The 16,688-nt window shown below is 47.1% G+C and overlaps 1 protein-coding gene across 7 annotated transcripts in view; it reads right to left on the bottom strand.

The window, feature by feature from the left end:
• Positions 1–16,688, bottom strand: part of HSPG2 (heparan sulfate proteoglycan 2) — a 933,800-nt gene that overhangs the window by 530,646 nt on the left and 386,466 nt on the right. For all 7 annotated transcript variants that reach the window (XM_069240056.1, XM_069240057.1, XM_069240060.1 and 4 more), the window contains exon 32: positions 2,501–2,583. In XM_069240056.1, coding sequence (XP_069096157.1) covers positions 2,501–2,583 — 83 coding nt within the window. The remainder of the gene's footprint in view (positions 1–2,500; positions 2,584–16,688) is intronic.

The following is a 16,688-nucleotide window of genomic DNA, read 5'->3' as shown; positions in this document are numbered from 1 at the left end:
GCGACTTACGGAACTAATCTCCTGAACTTAGAGTAAGTACGGGGCAAAGTACATGGCCACACCAACAGGTCACCTCAAAAGGCACTACGGAGGCCGAGTGCAGTGGTGCAGTTCAGCGTTTGGTGCCCCATTTAAGTCTACAGGGATCAGATCGGTCACAAAGTTGCTGCAGGGGTGGGCTGAGAGTCCAGTCCGGGTGAACCACCAAGGGTGTTCAAGTCTTGTGATGCTTGGGGACGTAGGGACATCAGTGGTCCTGTTCTCCTTGGTCCGGGGCATCCAGTTGCAGAGGTTGTTTGTACCGTGGGTTTACCGTCACCGGGGGCAGTCGCAATGCAGGGGTCCCCCCCAAACAGGCGGCAGGCATGGACTGGAGGGCTAGCCTGTCCGAACCAACAAGCGGGCTCGGGTCTCAGGCCTGGGGGATATAAGGACACCAGTGGACCTCTTCTTCACGGTCTGGTACGTCCGGGTGCAGAGGTGCACAGACTGTCGGGTCTCTGACAACGGAGGCGGTGCAGGTGGGTCTGCAGAAACAGACTGAAGACTCCACTGGTAAGTTCACAGTGGGCGAGCTCAAGGTGGACTTCGCCTCTGGAGGGCCTGGGAAACACGTTGACACTGTTGACCCACTTTAGCTCGGGCTAGGAGATTTGCATGCAGAGGTTATGTCCGGTGTCAGGTTTTGGTGGTCCTGGTGCTCACAGTTTTCTTGATTTACCTGCAGATGCTGGAAAGCAGCACCTCTGCCTCAAGGGAGGTCTTCTTGGTGGTTTGCAAAGCACTGGCATCTCTCCCAGTTTCTTGGATGCTGCTGCAGCAGCAGAATAGGTCAGTTGTTCCATAAAGGTCGGGTGCAGTAGGCAGGCTGGCAGGGTTAGCGTCAAGTCCATCGTGTTCCTCGGTTCTTGGGCTCAGCAGGCTTCTTGTTCACTCCTTCTTTGGTGTCCGCGAAGATCTGAGATCCTCGTATCAGGTGGTCCCCTAAATACTGTTAAGGGAAGTGCAGGGTAGTAACCAATGGTCTACTTACCCTTGGTGTCACTACACCCACTAGATGATCACTTCCTTTGGGGAGTAGGCATCACCCTGTCCCAGTATTTTTAATTCCACCACACATAAGATGGCAGAATTCCTAAGGCTGTGTTCATTTGAAGCTGGTAACTCTAGGGTTGTATCCAGCCTGGAAATGCAACACACCTCCTGCATAGCTAATTTTTGCACCTGTCCAGGTGCCAGATGGGCCCCGGTGTTGGGGTCCAGATCTGCCGACCAAAGGCGATGGGCCTCTTTGAAGCCTCCTGCCTTGGAATGCAGATTTGCAGGTCATCCTGTTGGTAGAGGTGTGTAACACCCCTGCCAGAGCAAGGTTTGTTTCTGACCTCCATAGACTAAAGGCTCTCACCCTTGGGAGTCAGAATGTCAACAGTTGGTGGCAGGCTGGCTAGAACAAGTCAGGGAGCCAACCAGCAGTTGGTAGGTTTTCAGGGGGCACCTCTAGGGTGCCCTTTAGTTGCATGTATTGATAAATCCATCACTGGAATGAGTGAAGCTATCATCTAACTGGGGAACTCTTATTGACCAGTGTCCAGCACGTGCATTTAAAATGGCTTCCCTGTTCATGTACTATGTCTAAGAATCAAAAAAGGCATAGCAGGGGCATATCTGCTCTTGTAAATATGTCCACACATGGACTATAATGCACCCTGCCTTAGAGCTGTAAGGCCTTCTGTAGGGATGACTTACAAATATTACATGCAGTATTTAGGGGACATGGCACACATGTGCCATGTTGTGTTGTCACCTGTGAGAGCACCTTGTCAAGCAGCCTGCACTGGTAGTCAGCATGAGGTTGCTTCTGGATCCCTTAGAGTGGCACATGTTGTGCTGCAGCTCTTTGAGGTCCTCTTCAGTACCCATGCTCTAGGGACCAGGGGTACAACTTACTAGGGACTTAGAGGTGCAAAAGGGCCTAGCCACTTGGGGATCAAGTGACCAGGTGTCTGGTGTTGAGAAAAGCACTCTGGCACTGGGGACCTAGTTAGCAGGAACCAGTGCACTTCAAAGTTGCATCAAAAACCAGGCAAAAAGTGCGTTGGGGGTGAGGGTGAGGGGGGGACCGCAACCAGAGGCCAGCTTCCTACACCCCTTCACCTTGCAAAGGATGTTTTAGACTAGGGATGTCCAAAGTTTGCCTACAAGGAACTGATCCATTCCAGATTTCCAGTTTAAATATATATTTTTTTTCATTCAGATTCATTGCATGAACATCGTAATGATAAAAAATAAAGCACTGATCTGCCCACTGTGAATCAAGATAGGCGAGGCTTATTTGCTTAACATAATACAGTATGTCCTGCATTAAACCATGTTTTCTAAGCCCTTCCCTAAACCCTGTAAGCAATACACCGCTGATCACCAAGCCATCAACCACAGACGCAACAGTTACTACTGGCATGGAACGCATATAGTCAGCAACACAAATGTTTTACTTATGTACCTTACAATGGCACTGGCCCCTAGCATCACATTGGCTGCTTAAACTGCCATGTGGGTCACATCTGCATTCTGTGCCAGAGCTCTCTAAAAGAAAGGAAAAAAACACACACATTCAGGTTACTTTCTGTCAAGGAGCTTACAAAGTGACAACTTAATCACAGAAATAGCATGGTCCCATCTACAACCTGCAATGCCTTGCACATTGTCTGCAACAAGCTCGCCGTTCAGAGGCAAAATAACAGAGAAACATGTCTGTACAAACTGCTTTGCTATACAAGGCCTTACCTGAATGTATATGAGGGAATCTAGAGAAACTGAATTGATTATTTCTAAGAGGTACAACACCCAAATATTACTAAGGAAGCTAAGGCATTTGTTAAACACATAAGAAAGTAATCTGCTTCCTTTGTCATGATAGAGGCTAAGCTGAAATCATCAGGATCTAAATATGCAACCCTGAGATCCCATCAAATGTTTTGAGCATGGTTCTTGGTCTTCAACAGCTCACATTGCTGAGGATCACTGACTCATCAGCAAGTGTCCCTCTCAGACGTATTCACATCCCGACTAAGATAGTTTTCTTAAGACAATATTTTCAATATGAGGGTTGTTTTAAAAAGATCTGGGGACAGTGCCACACTAGAAGCCAGGACACCTGAGTATAAACAAAAAAATGCTGAAGAGATTATCAGAGGACATCTCAGTCAACCTGCCAGGATATGAAGAGAGACAGCCATCAGTGGCTGAAGTGTGACAATGCTCCTGCAACTCAGCAAAGGAGGTAAAGATGTAGGGCCAGATGTAGCAAAGGGTTTTTCCCATTCTGTGTCAATGGGAAAATGTATTCATATGTATGGCCCGTAGTTCTTAAGCGAAAATCACCTCTCCAAACAATCTCCTGTCAGAAAATGTCAGTGTGAATGATCCTAAATTGCAGCCATGGCCTCTTGCCCTTGTTCAGCACTCATCAGCTCTCTAGTTAGGTTTGCGCTTTATACTCTGGCATATAAACATCTGTTGTAGCAGTCATGAGTGACGTTATTGCCTACAATGATTAGGGTGAGCTTCAGTGAGGTACTGCTAAAGACAACAAAGATGCACACAACCATTTTTAATTAATGCGTTTCCACATGAGGCTCCCTATCGCTTCTAATTCAGTATATATTTAGTTAAAAAGTCTTACTTGGCTACTTTACAATCGTATCAGCTTTGTCCAGCCAAAAATCTTTTATGTAAAAATATTTTACAATAAGTTATTTTTAATATTTTAATGGAATTTTGAAGTGACCATAAAATGTTATTTGTTGAAAAGAAATGACAGTATAGTTTGAACGCTTTTAAACATAAAAAATAAAACCTTTCTCTGTGCTTCAATCACGGAGAATTATGACTTTGGAAGTGAACATTAGGGCAGGGCACACAAATGGGCCACATATAGAACTGGTGAGGCTGGCTCAGTTTATAGTGTACACCTATGGTGTGGCACCCTATACTGAGTCCAGGCAACCCTTAATGATAGTGTTTAGGTGTCCAGATAGCAAAAGCTCTCTAGGGGTAGCTGCGGTGAGCAGCTAAAGCTTCCACAGGAGTAGTGTAAAGGACTTGCAATACCACAATAGTCAGTTAGTAACCCTCACACAAGTAAGAACCATACCGAGTGTTGCAAAAATAAAGTATTCTTTATTACAACACTACTACTATACTAACATTAGTAAATATCCACTTGGAGATATCTACACACAAAATACACTTAGCAACAAACAGGAAAAGCATAGAAGTACATCGGACCTTATACAGGGGGCACACCATATACTAAGAAAGTGGCATAGGAAAGGAGGTGCCAAACCAAGTTGTGTTTTAGAATCCCAGCGGCCGGGGGAGTAAGAAATTGGCAAAGATAAGTACCCTGGAGAAGGTCAGTGGAACCCAACAGTGAATTCCGGACGTGAAGACCCTGAAGAAGGGGACATTGTCTAGACTTCTCAGAGATGTCCTGTCAGTAATGCCCACCCTCTTGGAGGTGAAGTTCCTGCAGGGCATTGAAGGAAGAAGTCCAGCTGCCAAGTCCAGGGGATGCAGGAGATCCTTGGAGTGGCCCACGTGTTGACCTGTGTTGGTCACCGGATTGCAGAAAGGTCAGTGGCCAGCAGGGCCACCAACAAGCCTTGGCAAATGGAAATAGTTGTTGCAAAGATTTGTGAGGACCAGCAAGGTCCTAGTGACTTGACCTTTGGAAGAGAGTCAAGAAGGGAAGCCTGAGTCAGAGGAGCCCCCACGAGTGACCCATGGGCAACAGGGAGTCCCCCAGTAAGGACTCGGCAGCACAACATAACAGGAGTCACACGTCACAGGAGCTGCAGAGTGGAAGCTGATCTTTGAGTTGCAGAGTGCTGGAGGTTGGGGATTCTTGGAGTCTGAAGTTCTCCTGGAGGAAGTCAACAAGTCTTGGCAAGAGCAACAGTTGCGGTGCACAGGGTTTCTGTTCCAGTGGCTCCAGCAAGGGCCCATCGTCTCCCAGGTTGTTAAGACAAGGAGGACCCAGAGAGGACCAGAGAACCACCACTGGTGTTGCAGAGCTTTCAGACGTTTGTGGGACAGCAGGATCCACCATCCAGTCGTCGTTTTAAGATGCCAGCAGATGCAGGGGAGTGACTCCTTGACTCCAAGGGAAAACCCTTCTAACTTCTTGGATGCAAACAAAGTCCTTGTGACCCTGGAGGATGCACAGCCATGAATGTTACAGAAATCTTGCAGAAGCTGTAGAAACAATGTTGCAGTAGGCACCCTCCCAACTCGATACAGTCTTGTTTCTGCTCAAAAAGCAGACCAGCAGTTGTTCTGGAGGCCAGGAACAGAAGATGTATGTCATGCAGAGAGTTCCTTGTAGAGTCTTGATCAACGAATCTGAGAACCCACCCTCAGGGGAGCACTTAAGTAACACGCTCTGTAGTGACCCACCTATCAGAGAGGGTCAGGGGTGTCATCTACCTGGCCTGACCACTCAGATGCTCCCAGGGGCCTCAGCACATCTTGTTTCCAAGATGGTAGTCAAGTGGCCACCTGGCAGAGCTCTGTGCACCTCCCTAGGGGAGGAACTGGACAGGGGGTGGTCACTTCCCTGCCATTTGTATGGTTTCACGCCAGAGCAGGAACCGGATGTTCCTAGACTGGTGCGAACAGGTTTATGCATGGAGGGCACCAAATCTGCCCTTCAAAGCAGTCTGGGGGTGCCAGGAGGCCTCCCTACCCCAGAGATACCTAGTTCTAAAGGTGAGGTCACACCTAACCTTATCTAGGAGCAGTGTAAAGCACTTGCAATACCACAATAGTCAGTCAATACTGTTAAACAAGAAAGAAAAACACAAGATGTTGCAAAAGGAAAATATTACTTATCCAGTAGACATCTGTTGGTGGCATGTAGTGAGGTATGTTCACATGCTTTGTATAAGTCTGTCATCTAGTGTTGGGTCCAGAGTGTTACAAGTTGTTTTTGTTCGAAGAATCTTTGAGTCACAAGATTGAGTAGCTCCTCCTCTCTGCGATACTGCACATAGGCATCAAGTCCTTTGCTAGATTGTTTTCCAGCAGGAGGTGAGGTAAAGAGTGAATAGAGTAAAGAGAAAGATGTCCTTGCAGTGTAGTTACATATACACAATATTTACATGAGAATGTAACTGCAACTAACACACGGAACTGGGGAGGAGGGAGTGCACATGTAAATATACAGCACTGCATGCCACAGATGTCTACTGGGTAAGTAAAATTTTCCGTTCTATGGCATGTGTGGATGTAGATACACATGCTTTGCATTGACTGTAAAACAGTCCCTCCAAATATGCAGTGGCTAGCCTGTAGGAGTTGGAGTTGCTTGAAAAAGTGTTTTGAGCACTGCTTGGCCAACATTGGATTGCTGTTGTGTTCATACATCTACACAATAGTGTTTAGTAATTGTATGTGGTGTAGACAAAGCAGCAGCTTAACATATGTCCACTATTTGGACGTTACCTAAAAAAGCCATAGAAGCACCTTTCTTTCTGGTGGAATGTGCTCTAAGAGAAATAGGTGAATGCTGTTTGGCTTTTGCATAACAAGCTTGAATACATTTGACTATCCATCTGGCTATATTATTTTTTGATATTGGGTAACATTTATGAGGCTTTGAAAATGCTACAAAAAGTTGTTTAGATTTCCTACATTGCTTGGGTCCAATCAACGTAACACAAAAGAGCCCTTTTTACATCTAGTGTGTGAAGAGCGCTCTCTGAAACTGAGTCTGTGTAGGAAGTTGGCTCTGTATATACTATTTCAAAGTTAAGAAATAGTGTGCACAGAGTCCAAGGGGTCCCCTTAGAGGTAAGATAGTGGCAATAACAGATAATTCTAATGCTCTATTTTGTGGTAGTGTGGTCGAGCAGTAGGCTTATCAGAGGGTAGTGTTAAGCATTTGTTGTACACACACAGGCAATAAATGAAAACACACACTCAAAGACTTACTCCAGGCCAATAGGTTTTTATATAGAAAAATATATTTTCTTAGTTTATTTTAAGAACCACAGGTTCAAGATTTACAAGTAATACTTCAAATGAAAGGTATTTCACTCAGGTATTCTAGGAACTTTGAATAATCACAATAGCATGTACAGTTTTGACACAAATGGCAATAAGCTATTTTAAAAGTGGACACAGTGCAAAAATCATCAGTTCCTGGGGGAGGTGAGTAAATGTTAAGTTCACAGGTAAGTAAAACACTTACAGGGTTCAAAGTTGGGTCCAAGGTAGCCCACTGTTGGGGGTTCAAGCAACCCCAAAGTTACTACACCAGCAACTCAGGGCCGGGCAGGTGCCGAGGTCAAGGTGGTGCCCAAAACACATAGGCTTCAATGGAAATAGGGGTGCCCCGGTTCCAGTCACCCAGCAGGTAAGTACCTGTCTCCTCGGAGGGCAGACCATGGGCGTTTTGTAGGGCACCTGGGGGGGGGGGGGGGGGGGGGAGGGAGGGTGCTAACACAAGCAGGCACAGAAAGTACACCCTCAGCGGCACAGGGGTGGCCGTGTGCAGATTGCAAACAGACGTTGGGTTTCTGATAGGAATCAATGGGGAGACCCAGGGGTCTCTTCAACGATGCAGGCTGGCACAGGGGGGGCTCCTCGGGGTAGCCACCACCTGGGCTAGGCAGAGGGTCGCTCCTGCACTGGAGTTCGGTTCCTTCAGGTCCTGGGGGCCGCGGGTGCAGTGCTGGTTCCAGGCGTCGGATTCCTTGTTACAGGCAGTCACGGTCAGGGGGAGCCTCTGGATTTCCTCTGCAGGCGTCGCTGTGGGGGCTCAGGGGTGTCAACTCTGGCTACTCACGGGCTCCCAGTCGCCGGGGAGTCCTCCCTGTAGTGTGTTTTCCGCAGGTCGAGCCGGGGGCGTCTGGTGCAGAGTAGAAAGTCTCACGCTTCCGGTGGGAAACGTGTGGTCTTTAAAAGTTGCTTCTTTGTTGCAGAAAGTTGCAGTTTGTTGAACAGGGCCACTGTTCTCGGGAGCTTCTTGATCCTTTTAGATGCAGGGTAGTCCTCTGAGGCTTCAGAGGTCACTGGACCCTGTTGGATGCATTGCTGTTGCAGTTTTCTTCGAAGTAGGGAGACAGGCCGGTGGGGCTGGCGCCAAATCAGTTGTCGTCTCTGTCTTCATTGCAGGGCTTCAGGTCAGCAGTCCTCCTTCTTTAGGTTGCAGGAACCGGTCTTCCTCGGTTCTGGGAGCCCCTAAATACTGAATTTAGGGGTGTGTTTAGGTCTGGGAGGGCAGAAGCCAATGGCTACTGTCCTTGAGGGCGGCTACACCCTCTTTGTGCCTCCTCCCTGTGGGGAGGGGGCACATCCCTAATCCTATTGGGGGAATCCTCCTTCTACAAGATGGAGGATTTCGAAAAGTAAGAGTCACCTCAGCTCAGGACACCTTAGGGGCTGTCCTGACTGGGAGGTGGTGACTTCTTGTTTTCCTCATTATCTCCTCCAGCCTTTCCGCCAAAAGTGGGGGCAGTGGTCGGTGGTGCGGGCATCTCCACTAGCTGGGATGCCCTGTGGTGCTGTAACAAAGGGGGTGAGCCTTTGAAGCTCACCGCCAGGTGTTACAGTTCCTGCAGGGGGAGGTGAGAAGCACCTCCACCCAGTACAGGCTTTGTTCCTGGCCACAGAGTGACAAAGGCACTCTCCCCATGTGGCCAGCAACATGTCTGGTGTGTGGCAGGCTGGCAGAAATTAGTCAGCCCACACTGGAAGTCAGTTAGGTTTTCAGGGGCATCTCTAAGACAATATTAAGATTTTAGGATGGTGCTGGAGAAATCCTTGGAATCACTCTTTTGAGGCCTTCCATGAAGACTTTGATAACTGGAATTCTGTCTGTTTTGGAGGTAAGCAGCTATAGCTGCTAAAAGAAGACGAATAGAGGAGTATGCAGCAAATAATGTCTTCAACTGAAGCTCTGAGTGGGTTGGGTTAATGTGTTTAGGCGCATAGTAGAATACAAAACATTTCCATTTTGCAGCATAACACTATCGGATTGTATGTTTGAGTCCCTCTTTAAGAATGTCCTTGCATTCTGGCATTAAATTTAAAAGACCAAACTCCATGACTTCAGGAGCCATATCGGAAGGTTGAGTGTTTTGGGGTCTGGATGACTGATCTGACCTTGATTTTGAATGAGAAGGTCCGGCCTGTTGGGGAGTTTCTCATGGGGAACTATGGACAGATCCAGAAGTGTTGTGAACCAAGGTTGACATGCCCATGAAGGAGCTACAAGGATCATGGTGAGTGAGGTTTGTCTCAGTTTGCGCACTAGAGACGGAATGAGTGGGAGAGGTGAGAAAGTGTAAGCAAATATCACTGACCAATTCATCCAGAGAGCATTGCCCTTGGACTGAGGGTGAAGATATCTGAAGGCGAAGTTTTGGCATTTTGTATTTTTTGCAGTGGCAAACAGATATATTTGAGGTGTTCCCCACTTTTGAAAGTACTGGGGAAGGACTTGTGGGTAGAGTTCCATTCGTGGACTTATCGCTGCATCCTTCTGAGGTCTGCAAATGGTTGTCCATGGCTGGGAGATACTCTGCCACTAAATGAATGCAGTAGTGAATTGCCCACTTCCATATTGTTTGAGCAAGATGGGACAACTGTGAAGAGAGTGCCCCCCCCCCCCTCCTGCAGATAATACATGGCTGTCATGTCTGTGTGGACTAGAACCACATTGTGGAAGAGTTGTGGCAGAAAGACTTTGACTGCAACTCCAAGAAATTGATCTGGGAGGCTTGTTGAATAAGATCCCATATTCCTTGTATGGTGAGGTTGTTGAGGTGAGCACCCCAACCTGTCTGTGATGCATTTGTAGTCAGTGTGATTTGAGGTACTGGGTCTTGAATGGTCTGCCCCGTGGAAAGGTTGGTGAGATTCCACCACTGCACAGAGCGGTGAGTCTGGCTGTCTAACAACACTAGATCTTGGAGATGACCCTGTGACTGAGACCACTGACGAGACAGAGCACATTTTCGTGCTGTGCTGACTACTAAGGAGTCAGGAGGGATTTGTACACATAAAATAGGGTCTGTAGGTGCAGATTTGTATTTCTTTTGCCTACACTTAGGGTGCTAACTCTAGAACTAACCGGTTCTTTAAAAATATCATTGGCAAGTCTAAGCCTGCCAGGTAGCATAGATTAAAAAAAATGACTATGTGTGGAAGTTAATGTATCACAGACGATATCTTCTTCAATAGGGTCAGTGTGTATGTGGACGGTGTGGTAGGCAGCTGCCCTTGCTGACCTGCTGATATGATGTTATGTCTTCTGGAGGTGATGGGCATGCTGGATATAGATCAGGGTCATTTGGTAGAATGGGATCTGGATTGTATTAATCCCATGGGTCAATGCCCTGTGGGAGGTCCCCTAAATCATCTTCCTGAGGTGGTGGTGAACCCTGTGGAGAAAACTGTGGTTCAGTAATATGTGTAGGAGAATGGAGAGATGGTGGAGGGGTAGAAGGGGGCACAGGAGATTGTAATGGAGAAAGCTGTGGTTGAACTGAAGCCTTGTACACCTTTTTTTAGGTGGAGAAACATGTCTAAGGCCTCCTGAAATGCAAGCTTCCTCTTGATGGGAACGTGGGGGGAAGCAATTATTCTCCCTCTTCCTTTTTCAATATGAAGCTGGGTCTGACGAGCATCCATTATGTCTAAGAAGGGCTCTGCTAGTGAGGCTGCTTCCGAGGGGTGACTGCAGTCTCTGGAAGAAACTGTCTTATGTTACAAAGTTTTTGGAGTCGAAGCCCTGTGTTGAGTGGAAACCGTCGGCTCCGAAGCCGATGTGGTGGACTTTTTGCTTGGTGCCACAACACTTGGATCAGTGAGTCTGCTCAATTCAAAGGCTGTCTGGGATGTTCCTGAGCTGAAGGTCAATGTCGAAGACATCTTGGTCTTGGCTATTTACGGTACTGAGTTGGAAGGTATTTTTCAGATACGACCATGGCCCGAAGGCAGTTGCAGTCCAGCTACCTGCTTTTAAGGCTTTTTTAAAGTCTTTGTATGGGGAGTCATGGCTGTTGTACTGACAAGTTGCGCAAAGGTAAACAGGTTGACTTTCAATGTCTGATTGGACATCTGACTCCGAGTATTCTATGGCGAAGGCCCCCCTCCTGTTCCAATTCCTCCCGCGCATGCTCTTCCCCAAAGATATCCGGAGTTTCATCTGGTGTTTTCGACGCCATCTTCAATCAACGGGCTCTTCAGTCTCGGAGTGTCTTCTTTGACCAAAAGGAATGGCAAGTGTTGCAGCTTTGTTCGTTGTGGTTCAGGGAAAGACACAAGTTACTCCCAGGCGTTGGTCGGTGTGTGGGAATTTCGAATCAACATTGCTGTATTTCGCAACTGTCAATGTTAAAAAAACAAAAAAAAACAAAAAAACTGCAGCCTCCTACTGCGTGGTAGCTACAGTTAAAGTTAAGCACTAGTTCAGCTCATCCCCCTCTGCCCAGAATATCTTTGAAAAACATAGCATGCAAGCACACCATAGGTAGACAACGCCATCCTGTGTTATATCATTCATTTAAATTGGCTGGACAATTCACACAGCCCTGCATTTGCCGTCAAGTAATTGAAACGTTCTTCATACCGCCACCGCAGGCTCGACACGATGCCTGCAACCTCTGTTCACCAACAGGTTCATACAATCACCTGGAAGTTCGATCACTGGCTTGAATGGCTCTAAAAGGACGAGACTAAACCGGTCTCATCACGTCTGCAGTGGTGATGGATGTAGCAAACGCTTGCAGGAAGCTCTTGCATAGTAATTCCCACGCAACAGTACAGATTCTTCATATGCTCCAGAGGGAGCTATGTTCTGCTCGGGGGGCTCACTCTATGATTAATTAAAACTCAGCTCAAGGCTCAATATTTAGGCTTACTTGTCGGGCTGCGTCGGTTCATTAAAACCCTATATCCACATTTGTTCCTTGAACAGCAAACGCATCCGACTACTGGAGGAAACTGCAGCCCTTGCTTCTTGAACCTTAAATGCTGCCGTTCTAGTAACTACCACGAGGTGGCACTGTCGCGACAGATTCAGTCTGCTCTAGGTCCACAGTTTTGTGCAATCAATAAGCCGTGTTCATGCTTAATTGTGATCCAAGGTATTGCACGAACAGAAACTGATCAGGGGAACGCATTTTTGATATTCAGTTCTATAGCTCACTCTTCCAAATCAGGCATCATTTAAAATGTATATCTATCCCGAATATTGCTTACTGGGCCTTATTACGGTGGCACTGACTGCGAGTTCCAACCCTGCTAGCACTCCCTGGAGGCAGTGGGCCCTCACTGCTCACTAATAGCACCTTTGAAGATAAGAATGTATGGCATGAATGATCCCAGCACTGCAATGAAATTAAAGGGACTTAAGACCTAAAGACCTATGGTAAACAGTCGGGCTCACAATCTAAGTCTGTTGTTGTTGTTGTTTTTATTCAAATCAAACGAAAATATTAGAGTGCTTTAAAACAGTCACAATACATGCTATTTAAGTACACGTGACAGGTGAGTAATTCACTGGGGCGGGCAGACACACGACTTCACATCTTATCCTGGCTTTACCAATGTACCCAACTATGCTGGAAATAAACTCAGCATTATTATACATTTAGGCACGACACACAAGACAGCGACAGTTCTCTGGAAAGGGAAGTCCCTTGGCCTTCTCCATCAGAGTAACTGACACTCCAGTTGTGGGCTCTCACGGTTTTTGGTTCGGCCTGTAGAGAGGAGGAAAACACAACAGCAGGGCCACTCTCGATGTGAGCTTCGTTGGTCCTGAAGTCTTTGCTGTTCAGGTCGGTTTGGGCGGTTGTGGTGTTAGAGGCTGGACACTAGCAAGGCTTGGTTGTTGCAGGTGCTCCGGTACCAAGTGCATTGATGCATGGGTGCTCCTCGAGGGTCCAGCAGCTTGAAACTCAGCAGAGAGGCAGGGCTGACCTGGAGCCACAAAAACCTCCTCCTGAAGTGTTGCTCCCTCTGTGGGCCTGATGGCCAACAACACCGTAATCCAGGCAGATGTAGTTGGTGCCTGCAGATGCAGAGGGGTGGCTCCTCCACCCCAAAGGAGATGATCGCTGGTTGTTGAAGTGCTGGGCAGTCCTCCAAGTGTTGGGGAGATGCACAGCGGCAGGACAGGTCAGGTATTTGCAATCATTAAGGCGCAAGCAGCACAGCAGGGTTTGACCACTTTTTGTGCAGGTCCTTGGTTCTCACAGTGTCATCTCTTCATTGTCCTTCTTCAGCTCCTAGGAAGTCGAACTTGTCAGTCTGGTGTTGGGGGACCCCTGAATGCTCAATTTAGGCGACTATATGGTAGTAGCCAATGGACTACTCACCACTAGGGTGGCTACACCCCCTATATTACCACTTTCTGTGGGAGGTGGGCATAATCCTGACCCAGAAATCTCTATTTTCACCGAAACAAGATGGTGGAGCCCTTCTTCGGCTGTTAACTTCAGGTGGCCCACCTTAGAAGTGTATCTAGCCTGTAAGTGTGACATACCTTCTGACTATCTAATTTACTGTCTGCTCTGGTGCCAAATGGGCCTCGTGGCAGGGGTGGCTTCCTCAGGTCTGGTGAGAAGTCATGGTCGCATATCAAAGGCAGAAGGCTTTGATATGCTAAATTCACTAGCCATCCTGCTGGAGGAGGTGTGACCACCTTCCGCTGGGCAGACATTGTTTCTGGCCTCAGAGCACAGGCTCTAAAACGCAGTGAGTTAGAAACTCATCTGTGATGGCAGGCTGGACTCTACTAGTCAGCCAGCACACCAAGTGACTGGAAGGGATCCAGGGAACACCTCTGAGGTGCCCTCTGGGTGCTTGTCATAATACATATGCTACAGGAATCAGTATGGATTTATTAAGATGAGGTGTTTGATACCAACCACCGGCATCTTCAGTAAAGCCGTCATGTAGCTAGGTAACTCATAATGGCCGGTGTCCAGTACATGTTCTCAAAATGGCCTCCTGAGCACCTGCAAAGTCTAGCAATGGAACAAGGCATCACAAGGTTACAATTTGCTCATGCAGATGTGCCCGCACACGTAATATAATGCACCCTGCCTTCATGCTTTAAGGACTGCTGTAAGGGTGACTTACATTTATATTAAATGCAGTGGGAGTGGACACTGAAGTGTTGTGTTTATGGAATGGTTTGCACCATTTCACGCATCCTGCAATAGCAGTCTATGTGCAATATTAGTAGGGGTCCCCTTTGGGTGGCATAATACATGCTGCAGCCCTTGGGGGCCCTCTCTAGTACTCATGCCCTGGCTACCAGGGGCTTATAGCAGTGCTAAAATCCTTGCCAATTGGAAGAAAGAAATAGCACTGGCACTGGGGCCTCGTTAGCAGAGATCCGCTGCACTTCCAATCAAAACCATCAGTACCAGTGAGCAGAAAGTGGGAGTGACCACGTGAAAAAGAGGCACTTTCCTACGCTTGCCATTTGAGCTGTCTTCTGGCATGTAAAGAACATTCCTAGAGCAATGTCCAGACAAGCCACAGTAAAGTGAAGACTAAAGGGTCATTATGAACTCGGCGGGAAAACCTGCCGAGTTCGGCACTGCTGGTCAACAAAAGACCGCCAGCGTGCAGAAGACCCCGCCGGCCACATAGTGTACATTCAGCTGGTTCGGCGGGTGGAAACAGTGTTTCTGCCAGCCGGCCCAGCTGAATGTAGGGCCTGTACACTGTCCATGTGGAACCAGTGGCAATGCAGCAGTGCAGCGGGTGCAGCAGCACCTGTTGCGCATTTCACTGCCAGTGAAATGGGCAGTGAAATGCGCGACTGGGCTGTGCACAGGGGCCCCGAGGCACCCATTCCACCAGCTCTTCCCTAGAGGGGTAAACCACCATGGAACGGCTGGTGGAACCAGGAACATTATCCGGTGGGCAGCGCTGCTTGCAGCACTGCCCTGTCAGATATGTATCTCCGCCATTGCCAGGCTGCTTGGTGGTCGAAGCCTGCCGGTGGCAGGATTACAGAAGTGGCGGTTCTGCCACAAATATTATATGGCGGTCTGGGTCGCCATACCGATGGTGGCCCAGACCGCTATGTTTATAATGAGGGACTAAGTTATGAAGAGGCTAAAATAACCCAAAGGCTAGGCTTGGTCAGTTAAGATATCCCACAATCTATCAGTCAATTGACAAAAGAGTTCAGCATGTGCATTCCCTGAGGCTGCAGATGGGTTTCTACTGTTTTATTAGTCTTGGTTAAACCCTCAGCTTCCACTGACCAGGAAACGCAGTGTCTTGTGAAAGGAATGACATCATTAATGTTTCTGAAATAAAGAAGTAAAGCTATCCAGCAAAACCCTGCACTAACCACTGATCTTTAATTGGAAACAGTAAAGAATTTAAAGGATGGCAAGTTCAAATAAACAACTGCCAGGGTCTTCAACCTTAAGTCAGGGCAAGAGGTTACTCATATGTAGCCACCTTGTTATTTATGTAACAGAATCAGGAGCTTGCACGGTTACTACTTCTTTATTAGAAGTGTCTTGACAAGTTGCATCAGGCAGACTGACTTTTGAAGGGCTTGGAAGTTTTTTTGTTTTAAAAGATGGTGACAAGCTTCTTTCAGTCAGGTGTTGCAATAGTTTAGCGTGGAAGTATTCTGAGTATGGGTAATCGTTCAGAGATTGGTCTTAAGTATTTAGGGTTTCATTCATGTGTCTAATTCCCAAAGAGATCAAAAAACTAGAATTTTAGTTCAGATGGTGAGGTTGGAAAGTAGGTAATCCACAACTGGGAAAGACGACAGTAGCCACATTAGATGCACCCGCAGTGTGCATCCACACCTTTGAAATATGAATAATTACAAACACAGGAATGATTTAAAAACATATGATTGTATCATAAATGCTGAAACAGGCGCTCACCCAGCCACTGCAGGTGTGGTACAGGCCACTCATGAGATGGTCAATGCAATATATTCAGCACTAGCAACACATCTAACAATACAGCAGCCACAACCAGTGGATGCACGTAATGCTTTGTATTGCCATGGGAATAACCTGTGTTTGGGTAATGTTTCCAAGATAGGCCCAGAAAATATCAGCAAAATGAATTGTAATTAAAATGTTAACAGGATTTCCAGTGGGAATCCAAGACTTTTAAACTCTGGTTGAAAAATCACAGTAGCTATGGCAGGAAAAGCATGAAAAGGCAAGTCTTCTGCATGTGGGGAGGTTAAGGAAATATGTTTCGCACATTCAAAGAAAACTTCCCTTCTTTCATCCTCGACATGACACACAGTTGTGGTAAGTTAGAAAGACTATCACTCGGCACTCCGAGAAGTACTCTTGCGGTTTCAACTGGTCTACCCGAAGGCCCTTTATATGTGTCTGCTGGAATACGATGACCACACCTGCAGCTTATGCAGAGCACAGCTTTTATGGCCACCAACCGAGATGCTTACATTTGATCATGTTTCAGTGGCAAGGCATTCCTTTGCTTTGTTCCCTGTAAAAGTCAGGATTCAATTTAAGGTTCTCTGATACACATGTTTTGTACACTAACGCCTAGAGGTGGATCTCTTCTTCAGTTCCGAGCTCTTAGAGTTACCTCTGCTGCATCTCCAGTATCATTAAGAACATCTTAGTGAAGGATGTTTTAAAGTTCTA

Source organism: Pleurodeles waltl, chromosome 6 (genome assembly GCF_031143425.1).
Source record: "Pleurodeles waltl isolate 20211129_DDA chromosome 6, aPleWal1.hap1.20221129, whole genome shotgun sequence".
NCBI classification, from domain to species: domain Eukaryota; kingdom Metazoa; phylum Chordata; class Amphibia; order Caudata; family Salamandridae; genus Pleurodeles; species Pleurodeles waltl.
The sequence above is the reverse complement of the archived record's forward strand: the minus strand, read 5'-3'. Positions and strand labels throughout refer to the sequence as shown.